Source organism: Tenrec ecaudatus, chromosome 17 (assembly GCF_050624435.1).
Source record: "Tenrec ecaudatus isolate mTenEca1 chromosome 17, mTenEca1.hap1, whole genome shotgun sequence".
NCBI lineage: Eukaryota > Metazoa > Chordata > Mammalia > Afrosoricida > Tenrecidae > Tenrec > Tenrec ecaudatus.
In genome coordinates, this window is record NC_134546.1 from 39,019,103 (window position 1) to 39,045,895 (window position 26,793).

General features: G+C 46.8%; 2 protein-coding genes across 3 annotated transcripts in view; one reads left to right on the plus strand and one right to left on the minus strand.

Annotated features, from left to right (window-relative positions):
• RHOQ (ras homolog family member Q) overlaps positions 1–16,754 on the plus strand; it is a 42,116-nt gene extending 25,362 nt beyond the window's left edge. The window contains exons 3-5 of the mRNA XM_075535269.1: positions 6,581–6,745; positions 7,208–7,303; positions 12,307–16,754. Coding sequence (XP_075391384.1) covers positions 6,581–6,745; positions 7,208–7,303; positions 12,307–12,462 — 417 coding nt within the window. The 3' untranslated portion in view covers positions 12,463–16,754. The remainder of the gene's footprint in view (positions 1–6,580; positions 6,746–7,207; positions 7,304–12,306) is intronic.
• PIGF (phosphatidylinositol glycan anchor biosynthesis class F) overlaps positions 12,565–26,793 on the minus strand; it is a 32,843-nt gene continuing 18,614 nt past the window's right edge. The window contains exons 4-5 of one of the 2 annotated variants that reach the window (XM_075535268.1): positions 26,272–26,380; positions 12,565–12,986 (exon numbers count right to left, since the gene is read on the minus strand). In XM_075535268.1, coding sequence (XP_075391383.1) covers positions 12,873–12,986; positions 26,272–26,380 — 223 coding nt within the window. In that variant the 3' untranslated portion in view covers positions 12,565–12,872. The remainder of the gene's footprint in view (positions 12,987–26,271; positions 26,381–26,793) is intronic. The other variant, XM_075535267.1, reaches the window with a different exon arrangement.

Consider the following 26,793-nt stretch of genomic DNA (forward strand, 5'->3'; position numbering starts at 1 on the left):
AGCCAAACCTTTCCATGATTTGCCAGGGCAGGTAGGCCCAGTGATTAGGCTAGACCCAGGGACGGGCAAACGGCGGCTCTCGAGTCATGTGTGGCATTTTCAATGTGTACATATGTCTCCAAAGTAAAACTGAGAACATTTAAAGGATATCCTTCAATTTACAGACAGATGAATGGGCGATTTCATTTGTTTGTAGAAATATATTTATGACTCTCATCATGGAAAAAATCTTGTGAAGGACAGAATTGGCTCTTCCATCTCCAAAGTTTGCAGACCCCTGGGCTAGACACTTCCCAGCTCTGGTCCTCTCAGTCTGCTGCAGGGCATTTGCACACACAGGCTTCTGCCCCTGGCTCCTTCCTCCATCCTCAGATCTCAGGTTGCGTGGCACGTTTTCTCTGGACCACCTCGACTGAGCTGGCCTTCCTGGCTGTTCTGTTCTCTTCCCAGGACCTGGCCCTTCCCCTCAGAGCACGTCTAGCTTAGTTTGCGCTTACAGCCATTTTTGGACGATGTGTTAAAGTGCCTATCATCAGACACAACCCTCCCCCGGCCTTTTAATAACAAATACTTCTTCTTTACGCAGCCTCAAATTAAGTCTATCTGTAATCTAGCCTCTCTATGCATGTGATTTTCAGGAGTCTTGGTGGCTGCTAGCTACAGGTTAGCAGTTCGAAACCACCAGTGGCTCCAAGGGAGAAGGTTGAGACTTTCTCTTCTCAGGAAGATTGACAACCTCGGAAACCCACCGGGGCAGTTAATTATATGCTGTCCTGTAGGGTCGCTGTGAATTGGAATGGACTCATTAGAAGTGGATTTGGTTTTCTGTGTTTTCTCATAATTGTAAGGAGCCCTGGGTGGCTTAGTGGTTGTGTATTGGGCTGTAATCTGTATGGTCCGCTGTTTGAAACCACCAGCAGCTCCTCAGGAGAAAGATGGGGCTTTCTACTCCCATAAACATTTATAGTCTCGGGAACTCACGGGGGAAGCAGAGGTGAGGGGGGTGTCACTAAGAGCACTGGCTCCGTGGCGGTGAACTTAGTTTTTTGAGGTGTAGACACAGCATTTTTAGGAGCCCTGGTGGCACCCTGGATCTGTGAAGAATGCAGCCGTAGAAACCTTCTGGGGCCGTTCTGCTTTGTCTCACAGAGTCACCGAGTCACCATGGACCCAGCGATGCCTTGTTTGCCTGGTACACTTCCTTTGTAAATGTCAATATAATATCCTAGTATAGAATACTAGGAAGAAATAGAAAGACTCATAATAAAATCAGCGTTGATTTCAGTATTAAGTGTCGAACTCTCCAGAGTCATGGTGTAGATGCCGCACCTGAAGGCGGGCTCCCCCAAGGTGCGGTCACTGTCGATGTTGACCGTCGCCGTGCTCTGTTGGCCATCCAGGTACTAAGGACAACGCTGCCAGGGGCATGTGACTGTCCACAGTGGAGGCAATTCCTGCCATGTTTTAAACAAAACAGTAGCCCTTCCACCTGCCATTTGCACTGTAATTCCCTTCCTAGAAACACGCTTACAAGGTGCCCAAATACTTGGTGTCCCGCAGAGCTAAGTCCTGGGCTCAGGACTTAAAGGATGTCTCTAAGAAACCCAGTGCGTGCACTCGATGAACACGCGGGACCTAGGACTGAGCTTCCTTCACTCGGGCAGGTGATGCAGCTCCCCGGCTCTGGCTCTGATGCCCACTAGAGCTACCCGTTTGTTTTGACAACCCACAACACCTCCCAGATTCCCCAAGTGCCTCCCAGGATGTAGGACTGCCCCACTGTAAACGCCGTGCAGGCAGCTTCCCCGGCTGCTTCTCACCCAAGTTGGTCGTGTGTGTCGGCGTGTAACTGGGCTCCACGCGGTGTGTAGTGGCTGGTTATTTGTTTGCTTGTTTTCAGGGATAGACAACCAGGCCGTCCTTCTTGGGCTCCTCCAAGTGGATTGTATCTCCAACCTCCCACATCCCCCAGGGGCTCCGCTTAGCCTTCAATCCCCCAGGGGCTCTGCTCAGCCTTCTGCTTTGGAGCTGTGGTTGAGTTGGCCCTGCAGTTTGTGAGCTTGGACACTTGTGAGTCCAGAAGGTTTTCACGGGCTATTTTCCAGAAGTAAATTGCCAGGCCTTTCTCCCTAGTCTGTCGTAACCTGTTAAGCGCCATAACCCCACATGAGCCACTGCTTAGGCATGGGTGGTCCCTGTGCATGGTGGGCGGTCTAGCTGGGACTCGAACCTGCACCTCCCACGTGGAAGGTCAACTGCCCCGCGGCTCTCGGATGGTCAGTGTTCTCTGGGATGAGTGAACAAGCCTCTCGCCATCATGAAATGTGTGTGAGAGGCGTTGAGGGGAGGAGTTGAAGACATCGAGGCATGCCCTGACGTCACCCACGTCCTGTCTGCACGAGGCCAGCTGCTGCCAGCTGTCCCCTGCCTCCCGGGGCCCCTGTGTGTCTAGAGGAGTCCCAGACAATGCAGCAGCACCTCCGCTCTAAGTCCGGGAGAGCAAGCCACCTTGCCGCCACTCACAAAGGAAACGGCTCTGGCTGCGAAGTTGAGGTTGGGCTTTTTTTAGAAAGTCGGACTCGCCTGCCACAGAGCTCAAAGATCTTGACCAGCGTTCTCCTTCATCTTAGCATTTGTGCGCTATATTTACCCTCCCGGCACAGATGGGGGAGCGCAGCGCGCCTGCCGGCCATATTTAGCTAAGTCTTGATCTCCTCCCTTACGGGATCAGTGTCCATGAAGCTGAAGCCTCAAACTTGGTTTTCATCCAGTAGTTTAAGCCTGCCTCCTCCCACGTTAAATCTGTTACGAGGGCTATTACCGGGATTTTTTTCTTTTTAAGTTTAATATTTGCACATAGTTGGCCGTGTGATGTGGCACTCATCTGCTTCTGATTGTTCTCCGGCTGCAGAGAAGAGGAAGTGCCGGGGGCAGAGCGGCTGCCAGCTCTCACCCCCCGGCTGCTGCCCTCGTAGGGCTGACGTGTCCTGTCTGCTCCGACACACGCCTGTGGGCGTGCTGAACCCCCCCGAGGAAGGCAGCAGTGGGCAGGAAGCCCAAGGTCAGCGCTGAGAGCTCACGCCTCAGTAATTGGGAAATTAATTGGGAAATGGACTTATTATATAAAGTTGCCAAACGTCAGAAGCTAACCTCCTCATTTCAAGAATCCTTTCACTCTGGTGCTAATGAGGACAGCGGTGTATAAATCCTGCTTTATAACTGAAACGGAAGACCCCGAGATCGGAGACGTTTTGAAAAACCTGTAGGACTGTGTGGCACCTTGCTGCTCCTCCTGCCCACCCTTATCTCATCCCAAACCTCTGGTCGGAGGGTGTGGGGACACGTAGTGAACTCATCGCTGATGGGTTTCAAGTTGAATTTCACCGAAAGAGCCCCAAAGGGAACCAACCAGCTTCCTTGACCAACGAAGTGTTGGAGTGATGAAGACTAGTGAGGGAGAAGTGAATGCACTTGAAAGCGGATCACCGGAGCACAACTCTGTCCTCTAGTAAGTCCCACGGAAACTGTGTTGGGGGAAAGCCGCCAGGGAAGGAAAACCCAAGTATTTTCCTCTGAAGCGATTTGTAGGAAAGGGGTAACACTGCACCCTGTCTACGGTGGCCAAGGTGAGAGCCCAGGCTCAGCTCCCACAGGCTTCATGCATGCATTTGACCACAATGAAAGCTGTTAAAAAACACACGTTTTTTACAGCGGACTTAACTCTTAAAGGAAGCGAAAGTGATGTTTCCATGTCGCCAAGTTCAAGATGAAGTGAACTCAGAAGGGACAAAGGGACTAGAGGTGGGAATGAGGTAGACTGTCCTCATTACTGAGGAGTCTAGGAAACGCGGATCGTGTGGGTTGGTGGCAGAACACGGGAGCCTGCGGAAGCCGGCTTCCCTACCATCTCCCTTGGGGGGTAAGTGTCCAGAGTACCCTGCCTACACTGTAGTTTCGGGTTCTCATGAGAAACAGATGTTTCGGAGCGAGATTGCTACTGTGGGTCTTTAAAAAGGACTCTGCTACTGCTTCCTAGACCACAGGACCCACAGTTGTCAGGGACATCTAGTTGTCTTTGATATTTCTTTCAAAGCCATGTTTTAGACTTTGACAGACTAGGGCTTATTCTAGTGAAAGAATTATCCTATTGTGGTCCCACTTCTTCGCCCTCCCCCTTCTAAGGAACCCTGGTGGCATAGTGGTTAATGAGTCGGGCTGCTAACGGCAAGGTCAGCAGTTTGAAACCAGCAGCTGTTCTGAGGGATAACCTTGGGGCTCTCTAGTCCCGTAAAAAGTGACAGTGTCAGAAACTGACAGGGACAACTTGACCCCGCCCTGTAGGGCCAGTTGCACTCAACAGGCTTGGGGCTCCTCTCAGAGCACATTCCTTTTTCACTCGGGGGCCACATGCTGGCTCTTGTCACATGGTAAGTGAGTGCCGTTTTCCAAGGGTCAAGGCCGTTGTCATCCCAGATTACACTGGAGGGCCTCATCAAGTAGCTGCCACCACACACGCATGGCGCCTTGCTGAGGCCGACGGTGAGCACAGAGAATCACCCCCTAGCTTCCCCGAGACTGTGCGTTCGACAGAAGCGGATTGTCACGGCATTTCCTTTGGAGCAGCTGGTGGGGTGTGCCCCGGGGCTGAGCTCCAGTTCTTCCTGGTCCGGTCACGGCTGAGAGCAAAACTGGAGTGGACCCACATTGGTACCATGTGGTGAAGGGGACCAAAAACCAGAGCATGGAGAATTACTACTGGACACTGGCCCTCCCTCCCAGAAAACAAGGGCTGTGTATTTAGGGCATCGCGACCAAGTCTCCTGACGGGCTGAGTCTGAAACACTGGTACCCACGCCAAGATGGCAGCCCTCTGCTGGCAGCAAAGTGCTGAGCCTCTCCAGCACCAGGGCACCTTACTAAGCCACCAGAACCCATTGTGGAAGAAATCGATAACCTCATCAGTGGTTGCTAAGAAATAAAAGGTTGTAACTAAGTGGTCCAGCAGTCTTGTCGACTGAACTCACCGTTTTTCATGATTTTGATGTAAGGCATTAATATTTGATCTAAGGGTTTCATGTGCATGTCTTTGAGAGTGCTCTAGTTGCCACGCCCACTTTTTAAAGTACTTACCCTTAAAAAAAAGAGTATAAGCTATAATTTCGTTGTCCGTTTGGAGGTCCCTGGAAGTGTGGCTTGGAGGAATTCTGACTTCAGTAAGTGGCTCTGTAAAAGAATAGGCTCCCCACTTCACTGGGCTTGTGTGGCTGCATTTCCGGTATGTAGCCTGGGGAGAGATTCTGTGTGCCTTAGCGCATTCATTCCCAGATTCAGGACACACGGGTGTGTGTGTGTAATCTGCTATTACTAGATTTCTAATTACTCAAGCTGGGTGGAAGAGGGGAAGCAGAAAGGCCTCCTTCTTATAAGAGCAGCCAATTATTTAGCTGGAGGTTCCAGCCAGGAAGTTCACTTTAGAACAATTAGACTTTAGAAGTAGCATTTCTTCTGAGGGGTTGTAAACGTTCTTGGTTCAGTTGTTGCTGCTCATAATCACGATTCTTCTTATCTTAATTAGTCCAGTGAAATTGATAATTTCATGTATATCTAGAAATGATTGGTCCAATTTCTTTCCTCTGTGCCCATGTCTGTCTCCCTGAGGAAAGTCAGGACTCACTAGAGTTATAGGTGGGACCTGCATCACAGACCTCCGTGCGGTGGCACATTCAGATGTCTATTAGTAACCATTTCTAGAGACCTTTGCATTCAATTATTTATCACACCCCCAGAGAAAGAACGCACAATTCCATTTTCCTGCAGAGATAAAGTTAAAGCTTCATAAAAATGTCTAATTTATGTTAAATGGAGGGGAGTCTAATTTGATTTCCTTTTTTAAAAAAACGTGAATCTTTTGGAGAAGGGTACATTTTTAAAAGTCTGTTCCCATCTGGTGCAGTGGGTTAAGCGTTCAGCTGCTAACTGCAAGGTCTGCAGTTGAAAACCACCTGCTGCACCTCAGGAGACAGACAGGTGAGGCTGTCTCCTCCCAGAAACCCACAGGGTCAGTTCTACCCTGTCGTGTGGGGTGGCTGTGAGTTTGGAGTTTGTGAAACGCTGTCCGGCCACAATCACTCGATGGCATCCTCCCAGTTACCGTGTTCCCAGTGCAGTGACAGCTTCGGGACTCATTGCATTTTCTCAAAGTTCAGGGTGGCCAGTCACGCTACTTTCATCTTTGTCCTCCATTTGCTCTCTGAAGGAGCCCTGGGGCACTGTATGGGCTGCACGTGCCCACTCACCAGCCACTCCGAGGGAGGCCCCCACAGAGATGTACAGTTTGGGGAACCCTAAGCAGCAGGTCTCTCTGGCCTGTAGGGTTACGATGAGTCAGAGTGGACCAGACAGCGGTGGCTTGGCATTCAGAATTTCAAACGGGACAGTAAGAAAAACCAACAGAGCTGCCTTGCTTTCTCTAGGGCACGGTACCATCAGCCTGTGGAATGTTCCTACCTCCACCTGCGTGAGCGATGTTGCCCTGCTGGACTCCCAGCTGTGAATAACGAGGCGTTTCTTTCTTCCTTAGGAAGACTATGATCGGCTGAGGCCTTTATCTTACCCGATGACTGATGTCTTCCTGATATGCTTCTCTGTGGTGAATCCAGCCTCCTTCCAAAATGTGAAAGAGGAGTGGGTACCAGAACTTAAGGAATACGCGCCCAATGTCCCCTTTTTATTAATAGGAACTCAGGTACGTCTGCTTTGATTTTACCCATGTAAAGATGATCATTTCGGTGGCCTAATTTGGGAGAGAGGCAGTAAGTACTTTCAGACAAATCGCCCACCCTAAAAGTTAGCACATAGTCTGGGTGTTTCATCTCAGCTGACTACTGGCTGAAAGGTTGGTGGTTCGAACCCGCCCAAAGGCACATAGAAGGCAGACCTGGTGATCTACTGTCCAGGTTCATGGGCTTGAAAGTGCTCTGGAGTATACTGTCTGCTTTGCAGGAATAAGGTTGCCATAAGTCAATCAATTACACAACAACAACATAGTTTTTGGGGAAAAGAAGCAACTCTATTAATTGATTTTTTTCCAACTAAATTTTTTGTTTAATCTTTCTGTTTTTAATGTGAGGATTACATAAGACTGTGTGCTCTGATTTATCTTTAAAGGCTTGTAATGTTATGGGACATATTGCCCTTTCTCAATTAGATCGATCTTCGAGATGACCCCAAAACTTTAGCAAGACTGAATGATATGAAAGAAAAACCCGTGTGTGTGGAACAAGGACAGAAACTAGCAAAAGAGGTAAATGGAGCATCTTCAGAATTTAGGAATAAATGTTTAAAAGTTAAGATAGCCACGAAACTTAAACTTTACTGTGCTTTTACTGCTTGTCAGGCCCCATGCCGAGTGCGTTCTCTCACCGAGTCCTTGGGCCGATGGTGAGATATGTGAGATAGAGCTACATCCCCCCAATTCCGCCTCCGCCCCCCATTTTCCAGAAGGAAAAAGGAAGTAACTTGGCCAAGGCCCCACGGGTGGAAAACAGCAGAACTGGATTTCTGCCCAAGGCCCAAGTTCAGGGCCCTGACTCAGGCGCTCCCTGTGCTGCTACAGTACAGACATTGTACATGGTGGTGCTAAAGAACAGAAATGGGTTTCCCTAGATTTGAATGCTGAAAGCCCACACCAGCATTGGTGGCCCTGGGTGGTCCTCATGCGGCATAATCCCCCCCTCCCACCCCCGTGTGTGTGTGGTCCCTGCCTAATTTGCTTTCTAATTTTTCTTCAGTAACTCAAACGTGAATAGACTTAGCACCCACCCAATAATATAAATATACAGAAGAAAACCCTCTCTCTGAACAGGACTTACATGCATAGGATTCTGGTACATTGTGGGGGAGACGCAATTCAGTCCCCAACAACTGCCTGCCAACACTATTTTCCCGAACAGCAACATCAGGAAGCAGTGGTAACACTTTAAACCCCACTGAGTTATACAAGCGTTTTCGTAAAATACTTCCCATCTAGGAAACAGCATTCACTAGAATGGGGAGGTGTACATAATACTTTTTAATTTATATTCTCCCTCTCCCCAGCACTGTTTGCTTGTTTGGCCATGTGGCCCTGGCATGATTGGGTCCTGTTTTAAAAATGTGACTTTAATAGGACTGTGGTGGAAACAGAATCGACTGTGGCCTTTTTCAGCGCACCATCAGGAGAAAGCAAGGAAAAATGTGGAGGACAGTTTTTCCTTAAGCAAAAGATAACTGGCCTCACTGACAAACTGCTTTGGGAATTCCCTGTGTTCACATGTGTGATCTTGGGAAGAGGCCTCTCTAAACGTGTCATTAAAGGTACAAGTCATAAATGAAAATGATGACGTACAGAAAACGTTTAATGTACCCTCAAATGCCTTAATAAAATGCCTTATAACAGAAAAAAAATAGCCTTTGGCTAGACGACTTGCTCCTGTAGAAACTAATCAGGAAAAGATATATACCCAGTAGAAAAACAGGCCAAGAACACCAATGGAAAACACACACACACACACACACACACACACAATCATCATAATTCAAATTGCCTGTGTTAGTCTGGGTTGACTAGCGAAACAAATTCAGAGACACTCATATGTGTATAAGAAAGTTTTCTATAAAAGAGCACTTGTATATTGAGAAAACATCCCAGTCCAGATCAAGTCCTTAAGTCCGATATTAGCCCGTAGGTCCAATACCAATCTATAAAGCTCTCTTCAGACTCATGAAAAACATGCAATGATACCGAATGCAGGAAGATCACAGAGCAGTGGGTGGGAAGGCTTGTGGATCCAGTGATGGCGGAAGCATCTCAGCACTGGCAGGGATCTCTATGTGACTCCTCCAGCTCCAGGGCACTAGTGTAGCTCCATATGTCTTGTCAGCAGGAATGTCTCCCAGGGAGGGAATATGTGTCCTGCCTCCAGTGAGCTATTTATCTCCTTAGCACCTCCAAATGAGGTCATCAAGCTGAGACCGACTGACAGGCTAGACTCCACCCCTTCACTCTAACAACAGATTATATAACTAGCATATTGCCATAAAAGAAACTATGATTAAAGTCATTAGTAGTCAGAGGTTACATTTTCTCACCTATAAAATGAGTAAGCAGTGAGAAATTAATCGTACTCTGCACTGTGACCTAGGGCCCCGGGAATGGCCACTCCTGGACCGTCAATTATAGATGGTTAGCAGCCTGGTGTTATGACACTGGGGCCTCTAATGAAGGCTGAGGGAAAGCAATTTCCTTTTCTTTTTTTGAAAAATAAGTTTATTTTATTTAATGTATTACATTTGATATATATTCAATACTTTTACTGGGGGGCTCTTACATCTCATCACAATCCATATATTCATCCAATGTGTTAAGCACATTTACGCATTTGCTGCCGTCATTTTCAAAACATTCTCTTCCCATTTGAGCCCGATATCAGCTCCCCATTTCTTCCTCCTTCCTCTCCACACCTACCCTCCCTTACGAACCCTTGGTGTTATAGATTATTATTTTCATTTCTTACATCATCCTGTCACTCCTCACCTACTTTTCCACTGTGTGTCCCTCTGGGAGGGGGTTATATGTTGATCCTTGTGATTGATTCCCCCTTTCTCTCCCCACCCTTCCCTAATCCTCCTGGTATCTCTACTCTCATTGTTGGCCCTGAGAGGGGGTTATCTATCCTGGATTCCCTGTGTTGTGAGCTCTTATCTGTAGCAGTGTGCATGCTCTGGTCTAATCCGATTTGTAAGGTAGAACTGAGGTCATGATAGTGGGGGGAAGGAAGCACCAAAGAACTAGAGGAAAGTTGTGTGTTTCATTGGTGCTAGGCTGCACCCTGACTGGCTCATCTCTTCTCTGTGACCCCTCTGTGAGGGGATGTCCAATTGTCTGCAGATGGGCATTGGGTCTCCACTCCATGCCACCACCCCCGTTCACATTGGGTATAATTTTGTTCTGGGTCTTTGTTGCCTGATACCTGATCCCATGGGCACCTCATGATCACACAGGCTGCTGTGCTTCTTCCATGTGGATTTTGTTGCTTCTCAGCTAGATGGCCGCTTGCCTATCAAGCCTTTAAGACCCCAGACACTTACCTTTGATAGCCAGGCACTATCAGCTGTGAAATCTTAATGAGCATTTCAGCAATATCTAAAATCCTTAAAATCTTGCACACTTTGTGATAAAGCGGCGCTACACGTAGAATTGATTTTCTTAGAAAATTACTGGGATGTGCTCAAAGAGATGGCTTGCAAGACTGTTGCCCTGTTGTCAGTAGAGGGGGAAAAAAATCTTACGCCAGTAAACGTGTGCTAATATCGCTACTGAGATCATATGTTTATTATATAGTTTCAAAGCAGAAGTTGGTAGCTCAGCAGTAGGATCCCATTTCTGGACTTGTCAGCAGCAGTTGGCACAGCCAGTTTGTTCTTACAACACATTCTTCACTGTCTTCCATGCTCAGCCTGTCTCTGGGCTTCCTCCCCTCTCAAGGGCTCTCCTCCCCTTCCCCATCTCCCGAGTCTCTGTGAATTTTGGAGGGTGCCAGGGACCGGTCATCTCTGTCACTCCCTAAGCCTAGGTGGGCACTAGCAGCCTTGGAGCCTAGTCTGCCACCAGGGATCCCCACACTTCTGTCAACATCCCAGGCTGTCAACCAGTTGTTCCCTCAACAAATCCATCTGGGGAGCTGAGCATCTCAAAATGAACATTCCCCTACCGGATCCCTACTGTTCTCCAAACCACAGGTTCCCAAACTTACTTTGCCAATACCCCCCCCCACACACACACACACACTTTACAAAAAAATAATTACTCAGAGCTCCCCTGGCAATTGAAAAAAAAGTCTACTGTAGCCCCAAATCAAGGATAAAGGGTGGGTATCTGCTTTTGCAGCCCACGGAATCATTCCAGTGCCCGCCACCCCCCGGGGGCAGCACTGTTTCTCAGCTTGGGAAACACTGCTCCCACCCCAGCCTATGGTCCTGCTTACTCGACTCCAAGGCCTTGAAGTTACACTTGACCTTATTCTTTTACCTTGTGCTTCCAGTTCTTTGGGGAAAAACAGAAATCTATTGCTCTACCTTTAGGATCCAGGATCTAGCTATTTCTCATCACCCTTTCCTGTCACCCTGGTTCAGGGGCCCCCTCCATCCCTGGCCCATATTCCTGGAACAGCTTCTAACTCATCCCTCTGCTTTGGTCTGTGCCCCACTGTAGGTTCTCAACAGAGCAGCCCGTGAGTCCATTCACTTGTGAGCCTAGTCAAGTCAAAGTCCCTGCTTTCAGGGCCCTCCCAGAGTAAAAGCCACATCCTCGGTGTGGCCAATAAACCCTACGTTCTTTGGCCCGACATCGAGTCTTGGCTAGTCTCACCTCACTCACAGTACTCCCGCCGGCCTGGCCTCTCCTGCACTGTTCTCCCAGCTCTTCCGTCCCAGCGTCTTTGCCTCCTTCCCGGGACTGGCCTTCTTTGCTCTCGTTCATTTTAGGTCTCTGCTCTGCACTTGCTTGGTGATATTCTGCCTGATCTTGGTCATCTTCCTTATCTTCCTTAGCAAATGCTTCTCCACACAACTTACTTTGACATTCTACCCAGGTACCGACCTGCCTGTTTGTACTGAATCGTTCACCTTGGGGCTTCTTTCCTTGAGGCTAGAGGCTTATTTTGGCCCCCATGCACTCACATCTGGCGAGGAGCACTGCTCGGTGAATGAATGGCTGGGTCCATTCTGAAAGAAAAGCTAGGTGACTGACAGTGACTCTGACGTCCTTTTGCTGACCGCCTCCTGTCGTCATTCTGCGTCAAGCTCTCCTCCCTCAGTGGGGCTTCTTTGGTGCTCCATGCTTCTGCCTCGGGGCCTCTGCCTGCCTGCCTAGCTCTTCCTCCGTACCCCTTACTGTTCTAACTTCTCACTTCTGTGATGTCCTCCCTGGCAAGCCACTCCCCTCATCCTCAGCATGCCTAGTCTCTCTCCCCCCACAGCAGGGACCACCTTACAGGATCCCTGCGGGGCCTTTGCTCTTTTGCACCCTGGCACCTAAAACCGTGCTGGGCATGTGGACAAATAGAAAGGAGTTTTTCCTAGGAATCATCTGAGGCTATGACACTGGTAGTTTAACAGCTATCTCTGGATGCTATGAGTTTGGATGACTCATGTTTGCCTGTCTTTATTGTGTAATTAACCTTAGAGTGGTACGGTCGGTATACCATTATCGTAGTACCATGTGAAGGTATTATGTGCTTGTGATTTTGTTTTCTCCTTCCTTCCCAGATAGGAGCATGCTGCTATGTGGAATGTTCAGCTCTAACCCAGAAGGGGTTGAAGACTGTTTTTGACGAGGCTATCATAGCCATTTTAACCCCAAAGAAACACACAGTCAAAAGAAGAATAGGATCACGATGCATCAACTGCTGCTTGATTACGTGAGGATGTCTTCAGCGGCCACGGAGACTCTCTCTTGCTCTCAGAAAGCACATGAAAAGCTGCAGCTACACACAGACCTCTTAGAGAGAAGCAGTTTCAAACTTGGGGGGGAAATGATCAAACAAAACTGCCCTCAGAATTCCCTAGAGTTCCCTGAGAATGTTTCCTAAAGGTCCAAGAAGCAGCAAACAGCGTCTGAAGCCACAATCTATATTATAAATACTTTATTTCAATAGAAGGTACAATCTCTCAGGGGTTTCATAGTTTTAAAAAGCTACAATCACATCGTATTGTATCTACATAGATAAAACAAAACAGTGCTGTAAATGGAACTGCCTGGCATTGCCCATATGTATTTCTGCACAGTCTTTATGGAATCTGCACAAAGAAATAGCTTCTCCTTTTGCTCCCATTTAATTATTCTTGTATCTAAGTTGCTTTCTGTTCCAGTAGATCCAGAGTGGAGAAATAGCGAGCCCAGCCACGTAGCCAAAGGTCGCACCAAGCGTGCAGGAGATGGGCCAGACCTGAAGGGGCAATGGGAGAGATCAAAAACAAACAAATGTTCTGTTATTCCTCGAGCACAAAGTCAGTGTAACCGAACTCCTCCTCCATTGAATGTGTCGTGCTTTCTGAAAGAAGGCCAAAGTGTAATGAGGTCCTACCCGCATTCACCGGAACACTACACCTGTACACGTGTTCGTTCACGCGCATTAAACTGTAGCGAGGCTTCCGGCAATTGTAGATTTAGTTCGAAGCTTCCCAGAGTGCATGAGTTACATGCTGATGTGACACATTAAAATTTGGGCTGACTTTGCCATAACCCTGGGATCCATTTAGCTCGCTGGACTAGTTGGTAAATTTCTTCTCTTTAATTCCCACATTGGCTGAGTACATATCAAATGATAGGAGAAGTGTGTATACTGACCAAACCACAGAAACTTTTCTTTTGTGTTTGAGAAAGAGAAAAACCCAGCACTCAAGCACGTCACCTGGAGTTTGTGGCGGGGCAGCTGCTTCCGTATTAAAACCGAACAGAAACCCAGGAGCTCTCTGACAGAAGTCAGAGCTGATCTGTAAGTAAGCGCAATATGACTTCCAGATACCTCCTGCCTTCAGCCGTACAGCAACTGACAGGCCGTCACGCGGACGTAGTTTCTCCCACGAGCAGTGCGTCGGTCCCCGGGTGAATGGCTCTCTTAAAAACACGGCAGAGGCACCGTTTCCCTGGGAAGCTGACTTGGTTGACCAGAGCTGTGTTTTTTCTTCCTCTGCTGGTGTGGCCAACAGCACTGTGCTGGAGGTGAACCACCCAAATTCCTTCGGTCTCTTCCCTGATGAAGCTGATGAAGCTCGCTCGGCTCTCGTGAGGATCGATCTGCCTTATCACCAATGCCATGCAGCTGACATAGTGTTAGACTCAGTGGCAGTGTGAGCCAACGGATGAAGTTTCATAAAGAAACATGATTAACCCACACCCTCATGCCCCAGCTTTTCCGACATGTAAGCTTGCTGTTGCCTAAATTATAATTACTTGGGTCTGCGGTAGGAATCTGTTCATTTCTACGACTTGAGCTTTCAGCTACATTGCACAGATTGGGTAATGGAACACTAAACTCTTATACTTGAAAATGACAGCCTTAAGTGCTCATTTCAGCCACAAATCTAGGATAAACTGTCTTGCTGTATGTCTGCTTTGTAGAGATTTTTAAAAAGCATTGTCTTTCTCACGGAAGAGTGGAGAGCCTCCTAAATCACGAGCCAGAGCCTTCTCGCTGAGCAGGACTTCGGACCTCTTCTTCTGCCCTGGAAGCAGTGGTTCCTGTCAATGCTCATGGCCTGATGTCCGCGCAAACCGAATCCGATGTAACTTTCCCCTTTAAGTTGTGGTTTTACAGAGAATGAAAAGGAATTGTATAAATCAATTCGTCTGTTAGTTCAATTGCCCAATACCTGGTATAAAGGAAATAAGACAGTTAAGTATTATACGTTTCCAACTTGCCTTGGGGGATTTGATATGATGTCTCCCTTCAAATTCATGTTTCTGGAACCTTCGTGTTTTGGTTTTAAATGTAGATTTGCCCCAAGCGACAGCAAGTGGACCAGGCATCTGTGCCTGAGCTCCGGCATTGCCTATTTCTTGTCTGGGTCTCAGTTTCCCCAAATAAAATCTGGGAGGTGGAGATCCTATCTAATGTCACTCCTGTTTTTCAGCTCTAGAGACGCTCCTCTTGCTCACAAGCAATAATCACTGTTGGATAAGACCCTGCAGCTGCACCACCTACGATGGGAAATGCCTGTCACTGGACCGCTAGCACTCTGTGCAGAGATGAGGGTGCCACCTCAACCGGGGGGGCCTTCAGGGCTCACTGGGCACCTTGTGGGCTTTGCAGCTTCCCATTGCTTACAGAGAGCCTTTTTACTGCTTTGGTTCTTCAGTGTTTTATTTATTTTTTTTGCAAAATGATTCCTTCCCCTTTAATTAAAAAGAAAAACAAACCAAAGATTTATTTCTATTCATAAGCAAGCTGCAGAAAAGTGGCTTTGTTTCCAGCACATCTTCACAAAAGGGTTAGGTGTTAACAGAGGTGCAGACGCATCGCTGAAGTGACTCATTTCATTCAAGCTAGTGAAAAATCTGGGAAATGAAATACTTCAACATGCGCCCTCGACATGCATTTTGCGAGTGAAACACACGGCGCTTCAAATGAGGTCATGCACCAAGGGGCTTCAAAACGTGCGGTAAAATGGACCTTCATCACAAGCCTGAAATCCCCCTAGTGTGAGTGAGCTTATTCAATACCAAGAGCCGCATATAGACAACGAGTCCTACGGTTCTCACGCAAAAATAAGCTTAGCGTCTTTCTGAAGTCTTATTTAATACTTTACTAACGTATACTTTTATCCTATCTATAAATGTGCATTTTAGGTTAACCTCGGTTGAGTTATTGACATTAAGTAGAGCTTGAACTAATGGTTGTTATGAATTATCTTAGTTATCTTAGACACTTGCTTCCATTCGACTTTTAATTATTAATTTTAAATACCAATTTATCGGTTCACTGGTTGTTGCTTTTACAATGATTGTTACTTTAACAGTGTCCCATATTTACACATGGGGTTACAAATAAAATAATAGTTTACTATGATATAAAGTATTGAGCTTCTTACCCTAGCACTCTCTGTTGCACACACCTCGGATGTAAGAGTCTGGGCCCCACGTACTCCGCTGAGTGCTGTCCACACGTGGGGAGGAGGCCAGTCCCTCACGCTGCCCAGCAAAGCCCTACATGGGCTGCGTGCTTCTATTTGCGTCGCCTAAGTTCAGCCGGGCCCCTTCCCACTCCCCACATGCATGTCACACTCACACATTCCTTACACGGCTGCCACACTCCAACTCCAACGGAATTCCAAACTAAATGCTGGTCAGAAAGTCCAAGCAAACAAGGAGTTAGAGCTTAGAACGCTGCCTGCCCAAGGTCACATGCGTCTCGAGACATTTATGCTACGAGGAAATCAAAACGGTGGCCTGACTTCCAAGATTTTACCGGTGATGGGCCCAGCTTTGTGCTTACAATATCTGCCGGACTTTTCTGAAATAACCCACTGCCATTGAGTGATGTCTAACTCATTGAGGTTTCTGAGGCTATAAACTCTTCGGAGCAGACAGCTCCATCTTCCTCCCAAGGAGCAGCTGGTGGATTTGAACTGCCCACCTTGCAGGTTAGTCCAGTGCGTACCCAAGTGTCACCACGGGTCTTTTTCTGAAATAAGCAGCCTTACTTGTGGCATAGTAATTTTTAAGAGAATTTCATTACAGAGAGGGGATGGCAAAAGGAGCAATTAAAGGGAGCGGGGGAAGCTGTCCACACCTTAGAGTTCCCAAGTGGTACAACTGAGTACTGACCCAGAGGGGGACAACTCGAGCCCACCCAGAGTACTGCTTCTGAAAGCCCAGCTCCGAAGGCTCCTGGAACACTGTCCTGTCCTGTCCACAGGGGTCGGTGTCGCCAGCAGCTGGAGTCAACTCCTTAGCAACTCACAATAAGCAATTGCCTATAATTCTCTTATAATTGTTTTTGTAGAAAAAAAAACACTATAGAAGCAAAATTTGTATTTGTTAAACCTAACTTAATCATGTATTTGCATGCGTATGTCTTTTAAAATGTCCATTTAAAACCATCTTTTCTCACACAGGAAAATGTTGCCACAGAACAGCCTTTGTGCCATAAATAGGGTTTGAAGCAAACATGGTATCATCTATTAAACAGGCAATCTGGCCGCATCCCTATCAACATTTCTTCAAATTGTCACTTCAGATGGATGGAAGTAATTATATTGTTTTGTTTAAGGAGACAGAAAACTCAGAACAGAGGCATCCACAAAAAAAGTCGCTCGCAAGTGTTACGACAGCCTTGTTCCGTTTTATCCATTCACTCCTTAAATGAGTTTTTAAATCACTAAATAGAAGACCCATGGTGCCTAACAAAATAAATCATCATGCAAGAGCAAACTTATAAAGATTACCGTTAAAAAGGAATACGATGTTTTAAAAAGCAGCTACATCATGTAGGGAAATAACTGTCTTGTGTACAGTCATTATCCTCTGTCCCCGACATTAGTTCCTAATTATGTATTTTTAAATGAGGCCACTGCTCTCTCAAAATGATAGTCAAAATTAGCAAGTGCCTTACCTAGTGCAGGGCTTGGTGGTACACGGTGTCAGCATTGTTTTCTCTCACAATACAGCTGTTTACGTAATTTTAAAGTTCCTCAAAGGATCAGTATAAACCAGGCATGCATTTATGGTTATATAAATAAGTATTCTTGCCGGTTGGAAGACGTTCCGAAATTGACAGGCATTTGCCCCGGGCAGTCCGACCTGTCCTATAGAGTCACCAGGAGCCAAAATGGACTCAATGGCAGGACGACGGGTTGGTTCGTCTTTTGGTTTCCTCCTGAAGCCCACACTGCTTTCTGCCCGCTCTGCAGAGCGCCGGGCATGTGGAGGGGGAAGGTTGGAGGGCACGCTGCGCATGCTGGTAGCGCCTGCGCCTTCTCAGAGCAATGCAGTAGATGGGTACAGTTTGGTTGTTAGGCTGGATTTGATTCTTGCTTCTGCGTGTGACTGTGGCCAAGTCACCTAACCTTCTCGGTGCCTTGCTTTTCTCATGGACAAAATAAGGGCCGCAGTAAAATCGCCTCAGGGTTACAGTAATGACCGAAGCAAACAATACACTGCGCAGTGTTTACCACAGGCGCTGGCACAGGGGACCAGTAACCAGGTCGGTTACAATTAACAGTGACTGTTTCATCTTCCTAATAAATCAGACCCACTGCCATCATGTCAAGCCCACTCGGTGACCCTACAGGGCAGAGCAGAATTGCTGCATAGTGCTTCTGAGGCTGTCCGTCTTTACAGACAGCCGGCTGCATCTTCCTAACGCAGATCAGCTGGAGCTACAGACCTCGTAGTTAGCAGTCCAGTGCTTAGCCCACGGCGCCCCTCTCTAACGATTTCGCCAGGCTCACTGAAAGGCTGGCTGGCAGGCTGAGTCGCCCAGAGATGCCTCCCAAGGAAGGCCCGGCGAGCTTCCACGTCATCAGCCACTAACCAGCGTGTGGAGCGCGGCCGGCGCTGCTCTAGCACACACGGGGCTAGACGGCAGTGTTGGCTCAAAGTGGCGCCTGCTTCAGAGCAGTACGTGTACATACATGTACACCCTGCCCCTCTTTTCTTTACGTAGGAAAAATATTAAAACAAACCAAGAGGACTAAGTGAACGCACATTCCTTTCTCATCAGACCTAATCCTTGGACATGCAGTGGAACTCGGAGCGCGCCTTTCCCAGTTTCCCACCTGCGCAAGGGTGCAGTGGTCTTCCTGCTCTCTGTGGCCCCCTTGAGTGGGAAGTAACGCTGCAGGTTCTCTTCCTGCCAAGGGGTGCACCATACAGTTTCTCATCTAATTTCAACAGTTAACAGACCCCCTGAGCCCACCTCTGAAAGCCTAGTTGACCCTCCCTACCACCTCCCACACTATAACCTAACAAGGGTCTTCACTAGCTGTTTGAACTGATCGGAGAATAATTCTCTGCACGTTCTCTCTCGGGCTGACCCTTTAGGACAGGCTCGAACTGCCCCGTGAGTGTCCAAGACTGCCACTACTTACAAGACTAGAAAGCTCCGTCTTTCTCCCTTCAGACTGCTGACCTTTCCCATCGCAGCTCCAGGGCCCTCTCTGGGTTTGCGGGATTTTAGAGGTCTTTGTTCATCCAGCACGGAGCGGTGGCACTGGGGGAGGAGCACTGGGCGGCTGACCTAACGTCACTTTTCAAGAGAAGGATCAGGCTGCTGCTCCTCTGGAGGTGTGCGGTCTTGGAAACCCTGTAAAGGGTTGCTCTGATGGGAATTGACTTTCCCGTGGCAGTGGGTTTTCTTCCAGTGATGTAGATGGCACTTGTGACTTGAGAGTAAATTTAACAGCTTCTCCAGCATGTTCAAAAGCTACTGCAGGCTTTCAATAACATCACTTGAGATAGTAAAACAATAATCTACTTTCTAATACTCTTTGTTTTTACTTTTGAGCTTGAGAGCATGGGGCAACAGAGTCAAAATGATCTGAGTCACGGACCCCATTCAATGACTGGCCACATGCCCACGACCCGGTCAATCAACATCGGAGCCTCAGTCTGCTAATCTGTAAACCAGGGGCAATAATCTGCACCACTGTACTTAAAACATAGAAAATCACTTGGGGACACAAATGCAGTTAGAGATGTCATGCAGAAATGGATCTACTTATTGATAAGACTCTCTAGAAACACTGAAAAGAACTCACACCCATTCTAGGTTGACTGGCTCGCTCCAGAAACAGAAAGGAGGGCAAACCCAGGGAGCGTGTTCTAGAGTCAGCACAAGTTACTTTTCAATGTGCTTGTCTCTTCCTATGGGCAGCTGAAGTTCCTGGCCTGGAGACATTTTTCTGGCCGTTAAGTCTACACTGGCCACTCAAAAACGTATTTCTACAAAATCACAGACATTTTTATGACATAAAAAGACCCATATGAGAAGCTATTGTTTCTTTCCAACCCTTTCTCAAATTCTCGGTGCTGATTTACCGCACATTAGAGATTTACGTCAAGTCCAATGGCAGTCTGCGCTTCCTTGAGAGACTCAAATGCTGGGTTCTGGCACGGAAAGAAGTCTGACGGCAAGGCCAGGGCTGTCGGGTGCATGGGCTAAGGTCCCCCACTGAAATGCTCCCGGGCCGGTCCTGGCCACCCTCCACAGAAGGAGCAGATGCTTCGTTGGGATGGAAAGTTCCTCAGGGCAGCGTTCCTGCCCTTTTCCGCACTAGACCTTCTTCCTAATAGTCCGCTGTGCCCTCTGAGACACTCTCCTAAGAGTTGGGGATCCCATAAAAGAGTCGCCTCAACCTTCAGGGCTGACTCTGCTTCGAGTTTAACTGGCCCCACACATCCCTAGGAAGCCATTGTTCTGTCTCACTTTATGAAGGTTCCCTAACAAGACAAGGTGACTGCCCAGAGGATTTGTCTGTAGCCATGACTGAAGCCACCATTACATGTGCTTTGTGTGAACTGAGCCTGTGACTGTATGAAGTGGAATCTTAGGAGGAATTTCTAACTTGCCCTCAGACATTTCCCCCACACCTTAGAGCGCAGACTGTGACCGAGGCATCTGTAGAGATGCCTGCAGTCTCTGATCTGGGACTTCTAGTCAAAGCTAAGCAGTGCTCGCCAGGACTCTGCCCGTGAGCTCAGATGCCAGGTCTATTAAGTATCCCAGGGAAATCCGGGGACAGAACACCGGCTGTCGCTGACAATGCACCACCATTTCAATGCAAAGCTCTTTCCTCCCCTTTCTGAGTCAGCCTTGAAACATGTAACTCGTATTCATATGAAGTAGTCCCTTGAGCACTGGTCTGCCTGCCCTCGTGCAATTTGTATAAGATGACCCACTGACTAAAACACTTGTAATTCTCCAATTAATCTAAGCTGTAATTGTAGGTTTAGCACCCACCCAACATTATTATTTATAGTAATTAACTTAGTGATAGTCTGTATAATATCAGTCCCAATGTATGCGCAAACTCCCAGGCCTCTATCACTTTATAAAATGAACATCTGTTTACAAAACCAAAAACCAAACTCGCTGCCATCAAGTCGATTCCAATTCACAGCAAACATATGTTTAGCGAATCATAAATTTCAACCTGCAAAAGCTGCAGAAAACAAACAAACGAAAAGGCTCCTTAAGTATAACCAATGCTTTATTTACCTGGTATTTCGTGGGAGAAAGTTTAAATATTTTTAAACATTTTGATATAATTCTAAAGAAACTCAAGGGTCTAAAACTTTAAAAACATCAAATTCATTTGTTTAAAATATTATTAAGTCGAGTTTTTTTGTAACTCTGTGGGGAAGCCAGTCATCAGCGGTTTATGTGCGGAACAGAATTATCCTGTCCGAGTCGTGTTAGAGATCCTCGTTACTGTGGGTGATTTCAACTCAGGGTGCCACCCACGGGGACCTAGCAGAGCTACTCCCTCGGGCTTCTGAGGAGTAGAAACCCCCTCTCCCTCTCCGAAGAGCGGCTGGTGGTTTTGAGCTGCTGACCTGGTGCTGAGCGGCCCCTCCACGGCCAGGGCTCCATGTGCACACCGAGGGATAAAGCCTACTTGGCGCGACAGCTGTCCAGACCAAGTTAATCGGGTGATGGCACGCAGCTCCACGTCGGAGACAGAGATCTGTAAGCATCACTTTCCTTTTTCCCCTCGTGCCATCGTCTGAATTGTCAGAAAGGATGGAAAATTATGGGCCATCAAAGAAGATGATTACATTAGAGGGCTGCTGGGCAGGAGGGAAAAAGCAAAGAGTAAGAACCTTTTCCTCTAACATAGGAGAACTGATATAAAATGTGCCCCATTTTGCTTTTTGAGATGCTCAAAATACAGTTACTACGCTACTCCAACATCGTGGGTTATGCACTGGGCTGCTAGCTGCAAGGTCAGCAGTTCAAAACCACCCAACATCTCCACAGGAGAAAGATGAGGCTTTCTCTGCTCTATTGGGTCACTAGAAGCCAGAAATGACACAATGGCAGTAGTTTGGTTTGGTTGTCTGCAATTAAGGAACCATGGTAGTACAGCAGGGTAAGCATTGGGCTGCTAACCTCCAGGTTGGAGGTTCAAACCCATCAGTCGCTCTGTGGGAGAAGGATGAGGCTGTCTGCTACAATAAAGGTTTAGTCCTAGAAACCTAAAGGAGCAGTTCCACTCTGTCCTACAGGGTCACTCTGAGTCACAGTGGACTGGGTAGTATGGGTTTGAACTGGTTGTACAGACAGGTGGTGAGCTAAGTATTTCAAAAGGACTATATTATTTCTCACTTGCAAGTAGCTGAATGAGGATCTATCAGTCTGACGCCAGAGTTACTCATCGTGCTATCTGCCGACCACATGGGGGCTTCAAAACATCTGAATAACCAACATTTCCTCAGTAATTTTTTATCACATGAAATATTAGCCCATGTTTTGAGAAAGGAGAGAACTGGAACATTTTCCAGATGAAAGACTTGGCGGCATTCTAGTTTATAGCATTTTTTAGGAGAAATTCAATCTGAAACTAATTTTAAATTACTAATCCAAATCTGAATTCTTGTGCTTGAATAATTAAATTCTAGCCCTGGGTGATATTTAGAGGAGCCTGGTGGTGTAGCGGTTATGAGTTGGACTGCGATCTGCATGGTGGGCAGTTCTAAACCACCAGCAGCAACTCCAGAGAAAGACTGGACTTTCTATTCCCATGAAGTTACAATCTCGGGAACCCATTTTGCGGGTGTTGCAATGACTCAGCACTCATTCTTAAGCAGTGAGGCTAGTTTTTGGTTTTGGATGATATTTATGTATCGGTTAACACATACACAAAATGCATGGTTTGTACATCATAAGTATTCTGCAAATACTGATTAGCTATGTAATTACAGCAGATACAGAATCAGAGAAATTCCCAGCAGTTCACACATTTATCTTATCCGTCTCTGTCACTAGAAGCTTTCCCTGGGAGTGAGGAAAGTTGGGATGAAGAGAGGTCCAGGCATGTCTTTTACTGCGGACATTCAGAGGCAAGTGAATATGGCAGGGGGGAGGCAACGAGAACTTCCAAATACTGTTTAGAAACAAAGCTGGTCAACTGTGTAGTGGGGGGGCCACCCTCCCCTGCTCCTTTTAACCAAATCCCCTTGCTGCCTTCTACAAACACAAGGGGGAGCCCAACTAGAAAAACTCCAACTCCCTGCCTGAGTCAATGCTGACTGACAGCGATCCTGCAGGACAGGGGAGAACGGTACCTGGGAGTGCCCGAGGCTGGACGGCTTACCAGAGCGGAAAGCCCTGTCTTTGTCCTGTGGCCCGACTGCTCACCTAGAGGATGGCAGCCCGATGAGTGGCCAGGGCCCCTTCTCCCAACTATAGAGCCGCCTTGATAAACTCTGACAAGATCATTCTTCATTGCCTTTACTTAAAACTTACTCAAAATTCTTTATTATTAAGTTAAAAAATCCTGAGTTGATAGCATTGCATATTAATGAGCCCTTCTGGTTGTTTAGTGAAGAAGTCAATTTTTTTCCCATTGTTCATCACAGAACTCCTCTCATCATAATCTTAGGGTCTGTTCTCAGGGACTTTATAGTCATATTTGAGTTCAAAGTCAAGAAAACGGAACTAAAGCACACAAAAGCTTTCGTGAGATTCTGTATGGACACATGTGTGTCATTTAAGAAAACAGAACGTCTTAACCAGATATTCTTGCTTCTCAGACTAGCATATAAATAAAAAGCAGTTCCCAAGAGAGAAGACCTTTCTTTACCACAAACATCAAACTGATACTGGGCTAGAAGGAACAAGAGAAAATCTCTTCTTACTGCATATCATGCTTTAGGTAATAAAGGATATGCAGCATCAGATCATGAAATTCTGCTATAGAAAAAACCCATTTTGACCAAATGCCACGTTCCTCTATCTGGTTTCTTGCTTCCCCAGCATACTTTGTCAGCATCCCACGCTGCAAACAAGGACCATGGTTCAAAACCACCAGGTGCTCCACAGGAGACAGATGAGCCTTTCTGATCCTGTAAGAAGTCCCAGTCTCAGAAACCCATAGGGGCAGTTCTACCCCATCCTAATGGGCCTCTGAGTGCGAATCGACTCGATGGCAGTCAGTGAGTGAGAATTCCTAATCACTACCTACAATAACGGCAACACAAAAACTCTGCTGACTTTTACAGGCTGGCAACTGAGGTTAGTTGTGCCAGCCTGGCCGATAAACACATGTGGGATTAATTGAAGGGCTGAGAGATAAATGCCTCAGCGAACCTCACCTTTCTTATCTCTCGCTCTTTGATCATCAGACCAGTGTGAAGCTGCCTTGCTTGTTCTGTGCCTCAATTTGCAAGCTGCACTACCTGTGAAATGTGCCACTGTAATTTGAGATCCCTTTAAGATCTCCTTCACCATACAATTGGAATTTACATCTCTTGAGCTGAGGACTGACAGTTGGTTACCTGCCTTGCCGTTTGCTGCCTGTGCGGGGATAGCCTGGATCTCTCTACAGAGGACTACCTGAGGGCCCTCAAGACTTTTAGGACTGCCAGTGTCTCACAACTCTCTCAGGGGAGTGAGTTGCACTGAGCCATTTGTACTGCTTTATAATTTAACTGTTCATTTCTTGTATTGCCTATCTATCTATCTGTATATAATTTAACAGTTCATGTCTTGTGTTATGTATCTATCTTTATGCATACATATATATAAGAAATATTTAGCAATCTGGTTTTGTCTCTCTAGAGAACCCTGTCTAACACAGCAACTCAAATGCAGTCCTTTGAAACAGTCAGAGAAATCTCAAATAAGGAAGCTCTATTAGCACTCAGACCTTAGGCAGAAGATCAGTGGTGCCACGTACTCCCGTATTTCAGGGGTTCCTCTACCGCAGTGGTTCTCAACCTTCCTAATGCCCAGACCCTTTCATACAGTTCCTCATGTGGTGGTGACCCCCAATCATAACATTATTCCATTGCTACTTCATAACTATAATTTTGCTACTGTTATGCATCAGGTGACCCCGATTCGACCCCCAAAGCGGTCAAGACCCACAGGTTGAGAACCACTGCTCTAACGTATCAAAGGATGAAGAAGCAACATAAAAGAAGGTAAACCTACCTGTGATAGGTAGGTTTATTATCCCAACCTGGCCAGTGAACAGTTGTGGGATTAATTGAAGGGCAGAGAGATAAATGGCTCAGCAAGCCTTGCCTTTCTTGTTCTCTTGCTCTTTATTGATTGGACCAGTGTGCAGCTCCCGTAGCTGATTCTCTGCAACTTGCAAGCTACACTACCCGTGGGACACCCAACCAGTGGACTATGTTGCTGTAGTTTGAGGTTCCTTCAAGACCTGCTTCACCATGCTACTGGAGTATACATCTCTTGAGCTGGTGACTGTTGGATCCTGTCATCTGGCTGTTGGTGACCTGCCTTGCTGTTTGCTACCTGTGACCGGATAGCCTGAATTGCTCTACAGAGGACTCAGCTGTCTGCTTCCTTGACTTGCACCAGGCGGCCCTCAAGAGTTGAAGGGCTGCCAGTATATTAGCTGTCTCATGGAAGTGAGTTGCACTGAGCCATTTGTATTGCTCTATAGATTGTTTATTTTTTATGTTGTATGTATATCTATCTATATAAATATATATAAAATCCTAAGTGTCCTGGTTTTGTTTCTCTAGAGAATCCTAACATACTGAATGCTAAGAATGAATCTAAGTAGGCAGTTAGGTGTGGTACATACACAATCTGGATCCCACAGGTGCCCTCAGCAAATGAGGTAGCGATCAGTAATTTAACCCAACTAGTCATTCATTAAGAAGCCCTGGTGGCATACTGGTTATGAGGTAGACTGCTAACTGAAAGATCAGCAGTTCAAATCCACAGGCACAGGAGAAATATGGGGCTTTCTACTCCTGTAAAGTGTTACAGTCTTGGAGACCCAAAGGGGCAGTTCTACTCTGTCCTATAGAAATACTGTATCAGCATCGACTCGATGGCAGTGAGAGTCCTTTGTTCAGGAGTCGTTGGGGCTGCATGGATTATGAGCTGGGCTGCTAACTGCAAGGTCAGCAATCGGACTCCACCAGTGTTTCATGGGAGGAAGATAAGACTTTTTGCTCCTGTAAATATATACAGCTTCGGAGGGGGCTAAAATGAGCTGATGTCAAGGGCTTAAATGGAGAGCAAATGTTTTGAGAATGATGAGGGCAACAAATGTACAAATGTGTTTGACCCAATTGATGTATGTATGGATTGTGATAAGAGTTGTAGGTGCTCCTAATAAAATAGTTAAAATTTTTTTAAACAGTTGTATGATCCCCCAGTAAAATGATTTTCTTAAATGTATGTATATGTGCAGCTTCAGGAACCCCCCGGGAACAGTTTGACTCTGTCCTACAGGTCAAGTGGATGGCAGTGAGTTGAGCCATGCATTAACTAGGAGTTTACCATAAGGAGAGAACTAGACAAACATGCAAAGGTACTTGTGTACACTACAGAAAATCAGAGACATTCTGAATGTCCATGAAGTGGGTTCAATATATGATTTTAGAGGACTATGACATATGTGTACATTTTCATCAACATGAAATGCCCTCCATAGTGTACTGCTCTCTGTGTGGGCACTAGTTTGCTTCACTGGTTTTATTATCAATGTACATTTAATTTGTTGCTACAAGTGCTTGAAACCAACCTGCCACGGTCTTTCCCAATCCAGTGGGATAGGAAACGCTCCGAGCCAGGACCCGACGACGCTCGACACTGTAGTGATCTGGAGACTATTCTCCCAAATGGACGTCACTCTGTAAAGCACAACACACGAGTCACTGGTGTACACAGGGAGAATCAAACCAGCAGCTGCGCAGACAGTAGGTACGTATTTCCGTGTATTTAATTGATTAAATAACATCAGCTATTATTAACTAACTAGGAAGAATATGTAACTATGCTTTTCAAATAGAAAAAACACATACACATACAAGGGGGCTTCCTAAGTTCATGGGAAAATTCCATTATCTTTGGATTCCATTTTCCCATGAACTTTTGGAAGTGCCTGCATAACCAGTCAGACAGTCAAACAGCACTAAAGAATACTTGCACCGAAAATCTTCCTCCCATTCACATCATCACCTGGTGCTCCCTTCCTCCCAGCAGTAAGCACTGTTACCAGGAGAACGCTTCCCCTGCCCCAGGGAGCAGCCATCTGCAACCCACT